The sequence below is a fragment of the Archocentrus centrarchus genome, chromosome 7, assembly GCF_007364275.1.
Source record: "Archocentrus centrarchus isolate MPI-CPG fArcCen1 chromosome 7, fArcCen1, whole genome shotgun sequence".
Classification (NCBI taxonomy): domain Eukaryota; kingdom Metazoa; phylum Chordata; class Actinopteri; order Cichliformes; family Cichlidae; genus Archocentrus; species Archocentrus centrarchus.
In genome coordinates this window covers 15,365,296-15,383,156 of record NC_044352.1, presented here as the reverse complement: position 1 = coordinate 15,383,156, position 17,861 = coordinate 15,365,296, and the positions used below count along the sequence as shown (strand labels likewise).

The following is a 17,861-nucleotide window of genomic DNA, read 5'->3' as shown; positions in this document are numbered from 1 at the left end:
ACTAAATCTCACTTGTTTGTATTGTCCATTGAAGATGCAGATTGCACCAAAGCTTACTGTTATCTCAGCGGTGCACTGGGGGCATCGTTGTCCTCTGGATGTCTCTACAGAGTGAGATTTGCTCATGATGGACAGAAGAGTCTGAAGCAGCACATCCAGTAAGCTTTCCACCATCATCTCCACCTCCTCCTGAACAGACGACTCCTGAAACACCAAAGGAGCAAACTGAAGGACACAAAGAACCTAAAAAAAAAAAAACAATAGTATGGAGCATGATAATATGTGTTAACTATGTATAAAGAACAGCAGACTGTACCATAGAGCTTGTCTTGATTATTGAAAAGATGCTGCCCAGGATCCCAGAACAAATGAGCAGCTCCCTCTGCTGGCGTAGATGCAGGTGGATGTGATGCAAAACCACTGGCAGCAATATACTACGAGATTCTGAGGAAAGAGTAAAGAAAGGAAGAAAATAAAGTAAATATGAAACTAAAAAGCAGTGTATGCACACTACATTAACATGGACTGAAACTGTAGGACCATGCTGTTTTGTCATCTTCAAAGAAAAACATTCTTTTTTAAACCTTCAAAACTCTCTCACCGGGGAAGAAGAAGAGGCGACTCTCAACTGTGCGAGCAATAGACTGCAGTTTGACTACATCCATAGACTGGCCAATGTCCACTGTGCTGGGCATGCTCCCTAGGGTGCCCCTGACATATTCAGCTACCTCCTGAACAGTGAACATCTGCAGCAGCTCATCAAAGATATCAGGGAAACTGTTCAACAGCGCTGCCTTGAGGGGAAACAAAGACAAAGAGATGCAAGTTGTAGAATACATATGGAACAAAAATCCAGTTCCAAGGATGCTACAAATACATTACAAATGATGACATAAATTAATGAAAATGCCCTTTTCTCTGTGACACACACACACAAAAGAAAAACCCCAAATTAATCCAGATATTACTCCTAAAGGAGCTCAACAAATATAGTAATATAACACAGTTAGTTATTTTTATTTAGTCTCAAATAAGTATAAATTGTAAGATCTAGGGTTGTGGTTGCACAGCATCTGCTGCACTGTGGAAGAAACACAAGGGGGCGCTGTAACTTACTGAGAAGGATGGGAGCCCAGGAGCGTGAACACAGAGAGGCATGCAGCTGATCAAACCACTAGACTGTCCAAAATCAAGTCAAGGATGGCTCAACAGTGGCAGTGAAGGATTGAAGCATCAATCACAGAACACAAGCAATAAAAGAAAATGGAACAAGTCACAGGAATAAAAGAAGTTAACAGACAAAATCAAGCAATGAAATATGAATGCAAACTAAGAGGATGAACAAAACTGAAAATTAAAAAAACATTTATGACAAAAGATAAAAATGGCCTATGAGCAGGTGACATAGAGGGGATTTTCAGAGCAGCAGAAAGTGAAAAATTTGTCCTGAGCTGTGAGCTGTCTGACCTGTGTGAACACCAGATTCTCGGAGCTGCGGCTGTCCAGACTCAGGACAAAGCGGATCGACTGGAAGAGCTCCTGGATACTCGCTCTGAACTGCTCCTCCTCCATCCCGCAGGTGGCTCTTGAGTATAGGATACGAGACTGGACGATGAACTTGAACAGATACTCTAATGCCTGAGGTGATTGTTGGAAAGATGAAGACACAGAGTCAGATGATGTGCACTTCATCAGTTTCCAACCAAAGAACAAAACCTGACCAATGAATCGGTTTAATATTAAAAATCAATAAATAAAAGAAATGCTTCTAATCAGGCCCTGTGACAAACATCTATTTAAGAGATTTAATCACAAAGGAAATTTAAAGAGTACATGGAAATGCTGCATTCTATATGTCCACATATGCGGAGTTTTCGAGGATTTCCTTTCATTAGCTTTTTTCTCAGAAGGACATCCGCTTCCTGAGGCCACATATGGTGTCATATTATTCCTTATCAGCACATCTGTCTGACCATTTCCTCATGCCATGCTAATTAATCACTGCAGAATGAGGCAGAGAAGAACCAGAAGGAAGTAAGTGCAATACTTTACCCTCATGGCTTCCTGTATGTGGTCCTGTCGGACGACCTCGGCTGAACGGTCCATGTACCACTTTAAACATCGAATCAGCTCTCTGCAAACAAATTGTCTCAAAGTAAGACACTTTCCACATAACCAGAATCTGATTTTCATGTTTGTTCAGGCTACAAACTGACTCAAAAGATTTAGGTAAATATTGCTATACTTGTATGCCAAAGCTCCTGCAAAGTGGTTTTGGATGTAGGAGTCCATGACAGGTCTGAAGTGGTAGAAACGGCTGTCCCTGAGCAGGTTAATGATGAACACCTGAGCACACAAATATACAGGCATTATAAAACCTTTCTTCTATTTAAAAGTCACAATGTAGGTTTTAATTTTCTTACCAAAGACTGGAAAACCAGCGGTCCATATTTATCAGTGTTGTCATCTAAAAGACAGAAGAGCGTATCCAGGACATCTCGCAAGAACTGCGAGGGAAAAAACAAAGAGCACGTCTCAAAACAAGCATCACATTAAAGGGCTTACTGCTAACTAAAATAGAAATAAGGAAAAAAGAAAAAAGGATAGCCCCGTCAATGTCAATAAATGGCAATAAAACTTTTTTTTTTTTAATTTCTGAAATGATAGTGTGATGGCTCAACAGAGCTTACTACTTAATCACAACACCATAAAATCTGGTAAATAAACAAAATATAATTATAATAGGATAATAACAGTAACCTTCACACTTTGTCACTCACAAAGTAGTCTTAGAAAACTAAAACCATCCTTGATTTCTCACACTAAAAACTGAAGATAAATATTTGCATAAGGTTCACTAAGTGAAGCTTGCTACAACCTCCAGTTACACAGAAGGTGAATATTCTTCACACCCTTCTCATCATTACAGAAGTAATGTGATGACAGCAACCTTGACAATCTCCTCTCCACTGATCTGGCGTAGTCGACCGAGGATGTCCAACACTCTGTCTGGGTGGGCCTTCCAGTTAAGAAGAGCCAGAAGGTCCACTGAAAACAGAAAGAAGTCAGAAAAAGCTGAACTGAATAGTAAGACACACGGACGAGCAGCATGTGAGCATGTGGTAGATTACCATTTTGTGTTAGTTTGGTGGAGCAGAGTATTGTTGAGACCCAGAAGGTTTCTTTGGGGCTTCTCTGGAAGGGCAGGTTAGCAGGCAGGTTGGGGCAGCTGTTGAAGTCCTCCTTACAGCAGGGTAGGCTCAGGTACAGCCCCTGATTACTGAAGGTGGCGTTTTCATCGCACTAGAGGATGGAAATGGGACAGTGAGAGTTGGAGACACACATGTGGAGAGTTAATATTTAATGAAAGAATACTGCTGCACAAAAAGCTGCAGTTCTAGTCAATTACTGGGTGGCTATAGCTGTGGGGTTTTGGCAGCTGTTGCTCAGGAAGTTGAACGGGTTTTACACTAAACATAAGGTACCCAGCTCCTCCAGCTCACATGTCCTTGTGTCCTTGGGCAAGGTACCAAACCCCCCAAACTGCCCCAGATTTAGCCATCAGGAGGAGAAGCCCTGCATGTATAGCATAAAAAGCTGTATGTGAAAGTGGCTTGTATGTGTATTTACTATCAAACATCAATAAAGAAACCAGGCAACTGCCACACTTGACCTGGGTGTTCTTCTCACCTTTTTATTTATATGGTAACGTGCTAAATACATATGCTGATCACATATCAAAAACTGTTGGTATGTTAAGCGTCTAACAGGGATGAGATATTGACTTTCACCTGTGTATGAGTCACTTTCTACAGCTGCTGCAGAGCACCACAGGTCTGCACCATCTTACCTTGTACACATACAGCTCATGGCTCTCATCTGAGAGTGTGGTCCCATCTTCTCTCATCAGAGGAGTGAAGGCAAAACCAAACAGTTTTTTCTCCCCTTTGTCTTTAGCTGAAAGGAAACACATCATAATATCCTAAATCATATACTCAACTACGCTGCATAAACCTTACATACTGCGAGCAATCATCCAAATAAACTTGTACACTGCCACGGGGTTGCATTACTGACTCACTGGAGCAGTGTCTGAATTCAAATCGTAGGTGGGAGCCTCTGAAGCGATCTATAGGAATGGGCAGCTTGACCATCTCACTCCAGCGAGGACTGTTGTTGTGATACAGGACAAATGAGCGATATTCAGAGGTGTTAGGCTCCCCACTGCCTAAACTGATGCAATCCTGCAAAGAAAAAAATGCATGGGAGGAAGGTTAGACTCGCTGTTATTCATATACTGATGACATGGCACGTATTAACTCATGTGCACATGCGTCATACTTTGAGTGTGTCGCCATCGGCATAGAGCACATAGAGCGTGACTTCGATGTTCTTCTGGACACTTTTGCCACCCCTCTCAAACTCCCCCCGCTCCAGGGTCAGATACAGGTCATTGCGTGTGTCACCTAGGAAAATTAAACAGCCAAAATTTTACTTAGGGGGGAAATTATTTCACAAATTTGTCAGAGAGAGCACTGCTGTTCATAAGAGAAAAAAAATTATGAGGCTCTTTTGTGGCTCCTGAGGGAGTTTCACAAAATATGATTGCCTCAAGTGAGATCACTCTGAGGTCAGCTGAGTCTGAAAAAATTATCTGGAAGTGTGGAGTTGGGAAACAATTAATCTGCATTAGGACAGCGAAGACATCTCTGAAATTCCCTGACTCCGACAACAACCATGTCTCCAGCCACGTTCATGTGAGCCTCTGCTCCACAGAAGAACTGTGAGTGGTCAAGATAAATTAAGCTTCCATGTGGACTCAAACGTGCACTACATGTCACTGTTCTTTTCAATGCAAAATGACCCGCTGAGCTGCAATACACTAACTCATGACTGCCTCAGCACCTTTTGTAAGGTCAGTGTTTAATGGAATAAATATCAGTGGTAACAGTGCAGGCAGATATTGCAGTTATTTATAAAATCAGATTATAGTTATTTATATCCAAGTCATTTCCTTGGGGACAGATGACTCACAAGGAGTGATATTGGGAGGTATTTCAGGCTAACTGGAAATAAGCTGGAGAGGGGAGGAGAGGACAGGATTATACATTCTCAGTAGACACAAAGCACTGCAATGTCAGCTGATGAAATATTCCGAAATAAACACACTTTTTCCTTTTCTCTTTCTTTGAGTTATCTTTAAAGACTTTTGCTCTTTAAAATCTGCTCTGCACCTGACCTACATGCTAATCTCATGCAGTGAGCGCAAAGAACTGAGAGTCTACAAAACAGGAGTGGGAAAAGTACTCTATCACGACTGGTCATTTATTTATTTAACATAGTAAGACGCCACTATAATTAAAAGTTGTCAATTTTAATATTACTTAAGTGAAGGTAAAAAGGGAACATAAGCTAAATGTAGTTGGTATAAAAGTAAATTTTTTTTAAATATATATGTGTATATATATATATATATATATATATATATATATATATATATATATATATATATATATATATATATATATATATATATATATATATATATATATATATATATATATTGTGTGTATGTACTGTTTGCATTACTATATACACTTTATTAAGTAGACTTACTAGTACCAGATTGGACCCCTTTTGCTTTCAGAACTGTCTAAATTCTCCATGGCACCGATTCAGCAAGGTGCCAGACACATTCCTCAGAGATTTTGATCCATAGTAACATCATAGCCTCACACAGTTTTGTTGATATGAATCTTCCATTCCACCACATTTCAAAGATGCTTTACTGGGTTGAGATCTGGTGATTATTGAGGCCATTTGAGTACACTGAACTCATTGTCATGTTCAATAAAACAGTTTAAGATGACTGATGCTTTGTGACATGGCGCATTATCCTGCTGGAAGCAGTCAAGAGAAGATAGGCTACACTGTGGTGGTGAAGGGATGGACATTGGTCAACAACAATAGGTAGGTGGTGTTTAAATGATGCTCAGGTGGTACTAAGGGGCCCAAAGTGTGCCAAGAAAATATCCCCCACACCATTACATCACCACCAGCCTGAACTGTTGATACAAAGCATGATGGATCCATGCTTTCATGTTGTTTAGGCCACAATAAATCAGCAGTCTTGAAATACACAGACCAGTCCATTTGGCACCAACAACCCCGCCATGTTCAAAGTCACTTTCTTCCCCTTTCTGATGCTAAGTTTGAACTTCAGCAGGCCACAGATTTTCTACACTTTGTGCAAGTTCTGTGTTTTTATAAGTTTTCACAATATTTTAAATGTAAAATCCTGATAAGTAGTACAGTCATTAATATGTCAGCTAAACCACCTACAGCTGTCAGATAAATGAAGTGCAGTAAAAACTAAATGACATGTGTGGGTACAAAGCAGTAGCAAATGGAAATGTTAGTAGAAACTTAGTAGTGTACAACATACTACAACATACAGATTCAGATGCTGTGAAACCGATTTATATACCATTTCTTCAGTACCTGAGCCCAAACTGTTGACACCAATACATCTTTCTATTACTGTTTTCTGTTTTGTCCTATTAAAGCCTCCCTATCCTTCCTGACCTGCCCTTTTCCTTCATTTGATTCCTCTTAACAATGATCCATGACCTTTGACGTTTTTTATTGTATCCAAGCCATCTGGCCTCTGGTTTCCACCTTCTCTCTGAGGCTACACCCACACTAATATGTTCTCTGATCTCCATCCAGGCGAGCATTGTACAGGTTCAGAAATAATTTCCACCTGTAATAACATTCCTATAAACTGAGCAACATGATAATTCATATATATTGGCATTCAAAGCAGAGGGTTGGTTGCTTGTAGAAAATACTACAGAAAAAGAACAGCAATGGCAAAAAAGTAAAACTGGAGATGAACGATGAGGTGGAACTGTTCCTGTATAAGACAATCTTTGTTTTCCTCTATGGACAACAAAGATTATCCGTTGCCAAAGAAAGACAAGGTAAGAAATATTCTGTATCTGCCCGCTCAGAGGAATTTTCAAAATAAAACTGGGAAGCAGAATTTCCAAAAATCTCACTTTTTGGTGTCCTAAAGCTAACATGTTTTAACATAAATATAAAGGTGTGGTTGTACACCAAACCTCTGTGTCCATTGTAACTGCCTATTATTTAACTTCTTACCTGGCAAGATGACATCTGGGAAACCCAGTTTGCGGGTGAGTGCCAAGGCCCTGCTGAACACAGCCTGGTTCTCCCTTCTGATCTGCTCCAGCTCACCTCGCAGCAGCTGCAGGGAAATGATGAGGCCTGGAGGCAAGGGCAAAGGGATCGTGGGCATAAATAAGTGTGTATAAATTGGGAAAAGGGCAAATGAAGAGGTGTGGGGTTGTGGGTGGAAATCAGAATTGAATAAAAGACAGCAGAGGGACAAAAAAGAAGAGCGATGCAAGAAGGGAGGGACAAAGGGGTATTTAAAGGACATTAGTCAGAATGTGGGGGAGGAGAAGACAGATAGAAGAGTGAATGGAGAGACGTGATCAGAGCCAGAACACAGGGAGGGAGGGAAAATTATGTTCTGGAATTACACAAAGAATTGAGGGAAAGTATGGGTTCTGCACAAATCTGGGGCCGTAGTATTGTGAGATTTGAGTCTTAAATAACCTATGAGATACTCACAGGAAGAGCTGTAACAGTGAATTATGAAAGCTCATCCTTACAGTCTCTCCAGTTTTCAATATTTCACAAAGCAAGACTGTTTAACAAGACACAAGGCGTTCTTTTCAAAGTAGCCGGAGCCTGTTATGATAGACAGCGGAGTAGTGGAAAGCTGTCCTTTGATCTGAATCAAAAGTTTTGAAATTATTTTTGAAACTTGTGGACATCTCTGGGCATCTGGTTTAAAGAGGAATGGGACAGCCAGCTTGTTATGAACACCCAGTTATAAGGCCAGAATCTGTGGTGGTATGGGGGTACATTAGTGCACACTGGATGGCTAACTCGCACATCTGTGAAGGCACCATTAGTACTGAACAGTATAGACAGATTTTAGATCCAGTTGACACTGTTATGGAAAGACCTTGCTTATTTTAGCCGGACAATGCCAAAACACATTCTTCTGCGCAGTAAAAGATTCCAGGTGTTAAACTGGCCTGCCTGCAGTAGGTGACCTGGCAAATATTGGAAACATTTGGAGGATCAACACTCAAAAATGAAATAAAAAAAGTATATGCTGTTGGCTTTAAGCTGAGCATATATTTAAAAAAAAACATTTCATTTGCTGTGTGTTTACTATTTTCAATTAAATACAGGATGTTCTGTCATTATTTACAGCAAGATAGAATTCCAGCTATTTCTGAAATAAGGCTGTATTTGTTTTTGAATAATCCAGTGAATTGGAGCAATAGTTCCCCCATTCACCCTCCCCACTACCATCACCATCCCCCATCTCTCCCAGCCTGCCTACTTAATTAAGCAAATGTGCAAAAAAAAAAAATTACATTCTAACAGTTCAGAGATGTGCAGAAACAAGATATTTACCATAGTTGGTGCTGGGGGCTGAGTACTTGGTGTTGGACTTGCGGATGATGTTCTCATGTATCTGGTACCATTCGTTCTCATTGTTACATCTGGAGAGAAAGACAGTTTGGTAGGGCTGTTAACAACACACCCATTAGAGGGTCCAGATGGAGGGTTCAGGATTGTGTGTACGGGGACTACACGAACAGCATGAGTCCCAGAGCCGATTTCCTCCTGGAGAAAAGGTAGCAGCAGGGGGAGGTGCTATCAAGCAGCACATTAGCAGAAATGCACGGCGCACTAAGCAAACCTGACAGTCAGCTCTCTACCAGCCTTTTTCATTACTGTGGGCCCGAAGGCCCCTGGGAAAGGCATGGGGAAATGCACATACTGGAGCGATATAAGAGCCGACAGTTTGGAAGCAGCTCAGCACTGAATCACTGCTTCCTTTTTAAAGGGAAGGGATCTTTGTGTCCACAGAGAAATCCAATAAAAACGACGGTTTTTCTATTCGAGAAATCTTCATTTCACGCTGAGCTGTACTTCACAAGAAAAATAGAATGCAACTGGATGGCAAAGCGTAAAGATGATCTTAGGGCAGTAGTGGACTCAGAGAAGGAGAGTGCAGACACAAGGAGACATCTAGTTGTTGACTGACAAGAAATATGCTGAGCTTGGCATTATTTTTGCTTTGTCCTCTAACTTTGCTCAATTATCTATGTGTCATCTCTCTCGGGCTCTTCCCTTCTCCTTCTCTGTGTCTCCTTCCTTCGCTGGGCTGGCTGGTGTACAGGAGTGCCTTTCTGTGGCAAAGCCTAACAGAAGCAGCCAGATTCACAACATGCCAAGTGCCCTATCTCAGGCCCAGGGTGAGAAGCTATTGATTTTCCAGAGGACGCTTCATTATCATTCTGGTCAAAACACACCGAGCATCAACACTAGGTTGTCATGCTCAACATTTCTAGAACATTTACAGATTTCTGCCCCACTGCATAGACTCTTTAACCCTATTTACGAGAGTACAGAAGCCTTACAGCTACAAAACAGCCAATTAGAAGATGAAGAAGCAGAAAAAGGAGAATAGCTTCAGTGGTATATTTACGTATACACTTTGAGCACGAAGTCCTTCTCCTCTTTGAGGTCGGTGATGGTGTGGAAAACATCACTCATGGCAAGTACAGCGCAGCCATAAGGTCGCCTGTACTGCACATGTGGTGGGCCTTTCTTTGAGTCATTCAGCAGCATACGACCTGTAAACAAAAAGAGAAATTATGTGCCAAGAAGAAATACTGAAAAATTACATTCACGAATAAGAGGTTTTCATACACTGTACTCTGTACTTACCAGTTCTTATAACATGTGCAACAATGTACAGGTCTCTCTTCAAGTCTTTGCTGCTTAGGTCCTACAGAGAAACGGGAAGACAAATGTTAAAGGATTCAAGAAAGAGTTAAAGAAAAAAAATGGAATATTTGCATTCACTTCAAGAAAAAATATCTTACCGTGAAGAGAGCACACAGGCGATCAACCTTCTCTGGATTCTTTGGTCCTCCATTTTTGTTAAGTTTCACCATGAACTTTTCACTGCAATCGAAGCCAGATCACAGTTTCAGAGTGTCTGTCAACCACAGAATGCCTCAATCTGCTGGACAGGGATTGTGTGTAGATGTGTATGTGTGTTTGTCCCTCTGCCCTTGAATGGATACAGTTTGTACAATACTTTAGGCCCATTCGAGGCTGTTATGTGCACACTGAGACTCCTCGGTGTACCTGATCTGTTTGGCCTCGCGACTGTCGTACAGAGAAAAGAAGACATCTGCATCCTCGCTGATGCTGTTGTAAGTGAAGCTCTTTAGGTTGATGAAGAGGTGGTGTGACACAGGGACGCGGCAACCGTCGCCATGGCGCTGTCTTATGCTGTCACCCTGGGAACAAAAAAGAAAGTGACCACTCTGTGCAAGACCACACTGCGAGTAAGGCCAACTACCTGCCACTGAATATAGTTATGTATATTAAACAGATCAATGGAAGTACTGAAACTGTTGAATAATTCATATATATTCTTTACAGTATGTTGCAAGAACCTCTATTTATAGTGGAATCAGTAGACATAAAGGCTGTCATCAAATTAGGAAATGAAAGATGAGCAGAATGATGGAAAACTGGTGGCTTTGCTATAAGGGGCTAAACGGAGGGTGTAGTATCCTATATATATAATTGTATGGTTTTTACTTTACATTATAAAGCACCTTGAGATGACAGTTTGTTGTGATTTGGCGCTATATAAATAAAATGTAATTGAATTAAGCAATAAAAAGAAACAGTTTTCATATTTATATGTCAGGGGTGCCCAAACTTGCGGCCTGTGGGCCGCTTCTGGCCATGCCTCCTTCTGGTCCGCGAATTGATGTCAAAAATAACATAAAATTTGGCCTTTAAGTTACTTTTTTGACACTTCACTTAACTCTTTTAATTGGAGGGGAAGGCAAAATGTCAAAAAAGTAACTTAAAGGGCCAAATTTTATGTTATCTTTGACATTAATTCGTGAACCGGAAGTAGGGGGCGGGGCCGGAGCGGCCCGCGGGCCGAGTTTGGGCACCCCTGGTATATGTGAATGCACAAAATCCACGTAGTTTATAATACCTCTGAAATCCAGAAATTAACAAATTACCTTGTTTATTTAATATGTATAAAAGCTGAAGTGTGCTAACAAGAAGACACTGTGCTTTTACTGGACTAATAACAGTTTATGTTATGTATATCTTTATATTTACTGCTGTAGTTTCAGTCTACTTGGGCCTTAATGTCAGACACTAGACATTATAGTGCAACTAAATGCAACCTGTCTTTAAAATACTGCTCACACAAGAGCAAGTCAAGGCACAAAATAGCTATGATATGGCCTACAGTACCATTTGTGCATGCACTGGGACATATGTGATCCCAGTGGGAACCAGTCCTCACACCCTGACAGTGTTGGTGTCAGTTGGTGTCAGGTTCTCACCAGTATTATAGGCAACCAACACCAAAGAGTCTAATTGTGATAGCCTTAATGCCAGAGCAGCGACCTGACTTCAGGATACCCATTTGGTGTTTGGTAAAAAATGAAAACTGAGATTTAATGAGACAGTATGAGTTCATGAACAAACACCACTGAAACGACCATACCTGGTTTGTGCTTTGCTGACCACAGTGTCTGCTGGATACATGCTAAAAAAGTTCAAAGGAAAAGATGTCAGATCAGTGAGTCCATTTTTTTTTTCATCCCACATAGCTTTGAACTTATTTACCTTACAAGAGCTTCAGACAAACACCACATGAGCGATGCCTTCGTTGATGCTTCAAATCTGACAAAATTTCACCTACGTACATTGCCGAGTGGCTACGCTAGTGTTCCTGCAGCGCTAAAAGAAGCCCACATGAGGCAAAACGTGAGCATGTGGGAGAGAAGAGGACAAAGCCAGTATCGCCCACACACCCCCTTCTCTGCTCAGCAGCCTAAAAGAACTCCTCTACTCCCATACCTCAGGAGGTGCCAAGGCCTTGTGCCCTGCCAAAGACAAGCTCACTTTCATCGACAGAGTCAGGAGGCTTTTTGGCAAGGAAGACCTGCACTGTTGTTTCTGGACAGAGCATTTAGTGCACAAACATTCTGCGTGCAAAGCTGAGAAACATGGCAAGGGGATAATAGGAGGCTGCAGGGCAGTTGGAGAGTGATTTCATCAGCATATGGTGCTTCAGCCACTGAAAGAAAGGATCTCCCTCCTAGATAACTGTCTGCAGCAGCATTACATTAGATTTCATAACATCTGTGCTGTAATCACATATTTCTAAAATTGGATCTGCTTCAGCAAATCTCCTCTTTGTGTATAGGTTTGGAAGTCCCACATCACTACAGCTAAAGTACATTTGAGACATAACTTATTTATAGAAATGTGTCTCTAGTCTGCTTCTTGGCTTAAAGCAAGCAGGATTTAAACCTGTAATTTATTTTTAAAAAATAACAATTAAATATTAATTTGCATGTACTGTACTTTGCCACAGCCTCACCTGGGCCTGTCACTTTGCATTATGTATGCATTACTAGCTAGCAATTGCACTGGCGAGAGTCACGTGCATGTAAAAAAAGGGACACACTCAATATGGCTGTAAGATAAGCATAAAGAAGAAGTCACATGATGCAGCTCCAACAGCTGAATCGTGCACTCTCTCGTGAGTCACCTTGTTATGGATGATTTGATAATCAGTACATTCGCGCGTCACTACAACAACACAATCCTATATGAAAAAGAAGTGTGTGCAAAGCACACTCTAGGTAAAAAAAGCACAGTGTATAAGTTATGCCTACACATATAGTTTTTACATGCTGCAGGGACATGTTTAATTGCATTCCAAAGAATACAAATTCGCTTTACAAAGTTATTCTATTTATTAATTAAGAGGGATGTGTCTGTACAGCATGAATTGGTTCAACAATATTTCCAGCCAACATACCAGTTTGTATAGCTCTGATACGCTGATCTGATCTGGATCCACCATTTCAAACTCTTTTCTGGGAACAAGGTCTAAGCCAAGGTGTCTGGTGAAAGAGGGATTTGGGGGTGTGTAAAGAAAAAGAGAAGGGGAAAAAAGACATGACAGCTTTTAGCGAAACTGAATCAAAAGTGTAAATCTTTCTCACTCTTTCTCACAACCCTGAGAAAAATTATAGAAATGTGCTCCTTTGTCATATCACCACAATAAAATCTTCTAACATTCCTCAATAACAGTGGTTCTGAAACTCCTCCTGGCATGATCCACTTCAGAAGTCAAAAACAGTGCGCAACACTTACTCCACAATTTTAATCAAGTTGAAATTTGCCTGAAATTTAGCATAATAATGGTGAGCATAATACCAGCTAAACCTCACTTATAAATCCAAACAAAACCTACTCAGGAATAAATTCAAAAATCACGATTTGGTACATATTTAGTAGCTAATTTTCCTCAAGTGAATCTTTGAATCTTGATTCAAAGATATATATATATATATATATATATATATATATATATATATATATATATATATATATATATATATAGCGTGAGAACAATATTTTCCTCAGATATTTAATATATTTATATGTATGTAAACAGAAATACCCAAGAAAAACACCTTTTCTTAACCAGTTTAACCTACATAAACTGCATACTTTGTACAGTTTGGTGTAGCACCCACACAGAATTAAAAATTCAAACGGAAAGCTTGGTTTTTTTTTTAAGGGCTACACTACCACATCCAGCAGACAATATTAAATTATTTTATTCCAACAGCTCTGTAAGACATTTCTGGCATCCCTGGAAACTCATAGCAGAATGAGGATTTATGGGTTTGAATGGTACTTAACCACTCAACATGAGTTTGTGTAGTAACCCACTAAAGGGGTTAAGAACAGTACTGGAGTAACAGTACTCTGTTGCCAGGTACAATTGTCTCATGCTGTTGTATCTCATACTGTAACTCTTGAATTAAGCAAAATTGTGCAGCCTCAAATCATTGAGCACTATCTGCACTGCTATGATCTTTTAACCATGAAATTAGATCACTACAGCTCGCGGATCAGCATGCACTATACAGAACTGACCCCAACATGCATGAAAAACGATTCCATACTTTTGAGTGTTACTGAGAGTTTTTATATTTTATTCCAAGCATGATATGCACAAATATTGACCAAATAAACTCATTTAAAGTGAATTTTATATCCAGAAATCTCTAAATCTGTTTTTAAACTGACAGATGTTCCCTCCACCTAGAGCTCTTCCTCAGCTGAGCTGAAGCCCTCGCATCATTATTTCTGTTATGGATGCCTGTCACGGCTCTGTTGGAAGGGGTTTGAAGCTGGCAACAGTAAGAATATGGCTTTACAGTTTTTCCAGGAGGATTTGCATTGACTTTAAGCTGCTTCAGATTCACTCATCTGCTAAATGACCATAAAATTACATCACGGCAATGCTCTTACACACCCACTCATCCACTGTGGCAGATCTCTTCAGTGCCTTTTTCTTTTTTTTTTTTTTTAATTCTTTGTTGGCCAATAGTTTGAAAGAAATGCATGCTTTATAGCATGCCTTCACTTACCCACTCTCTTAATCTCAAAACAGTAAGTGCAAGTGTTACTTACTCATTGCCCCAGTCAAGCCGTACGGTGATGTGCCGCTTGATCTCGCGAGTCTGGTCCTGGGCGAGGTGACCCTGGATCAGCTGCCGACGCAAGTCAATGAGCTCATTCATCACATGGCGCAGCTTATGAAATAGATCCACCTTGTGTTTCTGTTGAAAAAAAGGCCAAAAAAAAGTTAGGTTTGGACATGGGATCTGCTCCTTCTGCAGCATTTACACAAACTCACCAAGAAAAATAAAAGTCTATTTTGATTGGTCTGAAAGAAGAATTCAATGATTTTGTTTTGCATTCAGGTCGATCAAGACAAATTCATGCTTTGAATCCAACCTTCTGTCAGCGTGTACATGCTGCAGAACAATGCGTTGCAACTCAGTTTCAAGCCCACTGGTTTTGTTAATGAAATGAAAAAAATACATTTTCCTTACAAGTCTGCTTTACCTCATCACAGTACTGAATTTCATCACCATCGCAGACCAAGAACAACAGTTTTAATTCAGGCATTCTCTGTTCTCCCTAATGGTATGACAAGTCCACATAACCACCCAGGTTTGTTTACATAAATGCAAAGATTAAACGCTGCTACAATGCCAATATAAATTTAATGAGGATAAACACTACATGCTTTCAAAGGCTGGTAGCTGCTAAAAACAAAGATTTTTGTCAGGGTTGATGAGCCCTTTCAGACCGCTATTCTGCAGGACTAATTACGAACATTATAACAGATACACAGTTATGCTTAGGCCATTGCTCCCTGAAGCAATACCATGAATTCTAATTGGCAACAATATGGTGAAATGTATCAACATCCAGCCAGTGCCGCATCCTACAGGGGGTGAGCACCAAAACCAGCACTGTTAAATCACGGCTTCATATTAGTCGAGCTTCAGAGCAAGTTACATCACCACTCCAATGCCGGAGGCTGCTTAGTTGCTCAGAGCATGAGCAGTCCTCAGTGAGAGGTTATGTAAAAACTCGCTGCCTGCTCTGCAACATAGCCACTCAGCTCCCAACTCAAAACCCTACCAACCACTTCTGCCTGCCCCCTCGACATTTAGCAGGATTAAGGTTGCTTTAGGTTTCCAGTAATCACTTTTGCCCGGCAAAGTAAAGGCTGAGTGATGGTGGTAGATCTTAAGAAATGGTGAGAGGCAGGCCAAGATCAATAAATGGCAGAATGACACAGCATGAAATTGCATACGACAGGTCTGTAGGCCATTATCTGTGTCCAACCACCATTTCTGTTCCTACATAGATAGTACAAGAAAATACAGGGTGACAGTCAGAACGACATGCAGTGGAGAAATATCTTAAGGAGATGTCACTGGACTATATTTCAACCAATTCACTACTCCTGCTGGCAAACCTTTTTATACCAGGTGTTAGACTGCGAGCAGGAAAGAAAACATTATTCCAGCAAACCATTTAGAAGAATGCAAATGAAGCAGCAATGGATGCGTTTTCTTTGTCTTTGTCAAATCTCTTGGAGATCTTAGTAATCTCAGATCCACTCTCACATTTACTGCTTGGTGATTTGTTTTGATATATGCACGATGTACTGTAATGTACTGTAACTGACCACATAGAGCTGCTTCCACAAAACGCCCCATTCCTGCAGTGTGGAGGTGGTCTCTGTGATAATAGGGTCCTCGAGGGGTACCACCGTCTCGCACAGCCTGCAGCGGAAAAACACGAGCATGAAAGTCAGATCAATCCCTGAAGCATCAGTACCACTGTTACAAAAAAATATATATATTCATACTACAAAATATGAAGACTCTTCTTAAAGTTCCAGTGTTTATCTCTTTAGTTCAGAAAATGTACATGATGAAAATTTGCTGTTCGGCATGAAACTGTATTGAGTAAAAAGAGTAAAAAGAAAATAAGCCCACTTTTAATTCTAAGATTTTACATATCTGGACATAATAAAAATTTATCTAGTCCTATATCTTCTTTGTCTTGTTGTATCTTTGCTTATTATTTATCTATTTATTCTTTGCTTGTATATTCCTGACTGTATATTTCTGACTGTATATTCTTGTATATTCTGTATATTTCTGACTGTATATTCCTGTATATTTCCGACTGACAATATTTCCAACTATATCTCTGCTTGTGTGACTATAATGTAAAAAGCGCTACTGGAATTTTAATTTCCCTGACGGAACCCTCCCAAAGGGATTAATAAAGTTTAATCTAATCTAATCTCTCTACAAGGTCTTAGAATTAGGCAAATACAACAACACAAGGCATATTACATTATGTCATTATTTATTTAACAAAAATTAAACCAAAACACCACATCACATGATTCAGTAGCTTGCAGAACCACCTTTAGCAGAAACTGGAAGTCATTTCTATATGACTCTATCCACAGTGTTGTGGAGGAATTTGGTCCCACCGTGCTTTACAACTTTGCTTCTGTTCACTGTGGTTTGCCGGCATTCGTTTAGTCACAGCTCTCTTAAGGACCCACCACAGCATTTCAGTTGGGCTGAGGCCCGGACTTTGACTGGGCCACTGCAGCACCTTGATTCTTTTCTTTTTCATTCATTCTGTTGTACATCTGCTGCTGTGCTTGGATCATTGTCCTGTTTGCATGACCCAATTTCAGCCAAGCTTTAGCTGTTAGATAGATGGCCTCACATTTGACTCTAGAATACTCTGGTATACAGAGGAGTTCATGGTCGACTCAATGACTGCAAGGTGCTCAGGTCCTGTGGCTGCAAAACTAACCAAAATCCTCGGCCCTCCACCACTGTGCTGACAGTTCATATGAGGCGCTGATATGCTGTGTTCAGTTTTCTCCCAAAGTGGCACAGTGCAATATGGCCAAACATCTCCTCTTTGGTCTCAGCTGTGCAGAGGGCATTGTCCCAGAAGCCTCATAGTTTGTTCAGATGCAACTTTGCAAACCTAAGCCATGCTACCATGTTCTTTTTAGGCAGAAGATGCTTTCTCCTGGCAACTCTTCCAAACAAGCCATACTTCTTTAGCCTTTTTCTGATCATTTGTCATGAACTTTAACATTTGACATGCTAACTGAGGCCTGTAGAGTCTGAGCTGTAGCTCTTGGGGGTTTTTTTGGTTTGTTTGTTTGTTTGTTTGTTTGTTTGTTTGTTTGTTTGTTTGTTTGTTTGTTTGTTTGTTTGTTTGTTTGTTTGTTTGTTTGTTTGTTTGTTTGTTTGTTTTTGCAATTT

At 40.4% G+C, this 17,861-nt stretch overlaps 1 protein-coding gene across 3 annotated transcripts in view; it reads right to left on the bottom strand.

Annotated features, from left to right (window-relative positions):
• LOC115783130 (dedicator of cytokinesis protein 3-like) overlaps positions 1-17,861 on the bottom strand; it is a 57,482-nt gene that overhangs the window by 20,989 nt on the left and 18,632 nt on the right. For all 3 annotated transcript variants that reach the window (XM_030733796.1, XM_030733798.1, XM_030733797.1), the window contains exons 5-26: positions 16,241-16,337; positions 14,665-14,813; positions 12,995-13,079; positions 11,669-11,710; positions 10,270-10,424; positions 10,002-10,083; positions 9,844-9,904; positions 9,602-9,749; positions 8,521-8,609; positions 7,165-7,290; positions 4,342-4,466; positions 4,082-4,244; positions 3,851-3,957; positions 3,132-3,303; positions 2,951-3,048; positions 2,424-2,507; positions 2,246-2,346; positions 2,053-2,134; positions 1,468-1,638; positions 602-794; positions 317-444; positions 58-204 (exon numbers count right to left, since the gene is read on the bottom strand). In XM_030733796.1, the coding sequence (XP_030589656.1) occupies positions 58-204; positions 317-444; positions 602-794; positions 1,468-1,638; positions 2,053-2,134; positions 2,246-2,346; positions 2,424-2,507; positions 2,951-3,048; positions 3,132-3,303; positions 3,851-3,957; positions 4,082-4,244; positions 4,342-4,466; positions 7,165-7,290; positions 8,521-8,609; positions 9,602-9,749; positions 9,844-9,904; positions 10,002-10,083; positions 10,270-10,424; positions 11,669-11,710; positions 12,995-13,079; positions 14,665-14,813; positions 16,241-16,337 (2,605 nt within the window). The remainder of the gene's footprint in view (positions 1-57; positions 205-316; positions 445-601; positions 795-1,467; positions 1,639-2,052; positions 2,135-2,245; positions 2,347-2,423; positions 2,508-2,950; positions 3,049-3,131; positions 3,304-3,850; positions 3,958-4,081; positions 4,245-4,341; positions 4,467-7,164; positions 7,291-8,520; positions 8,610-9,601; positions 9,750-9,843; positions 9,905-10,001; positions 10,084-10,269; positions 10,425-11,668; positions 11,711-12,994; positions 13,080-14,664; positions 14,814-16,240; positions 16,338-17,861) is intronic.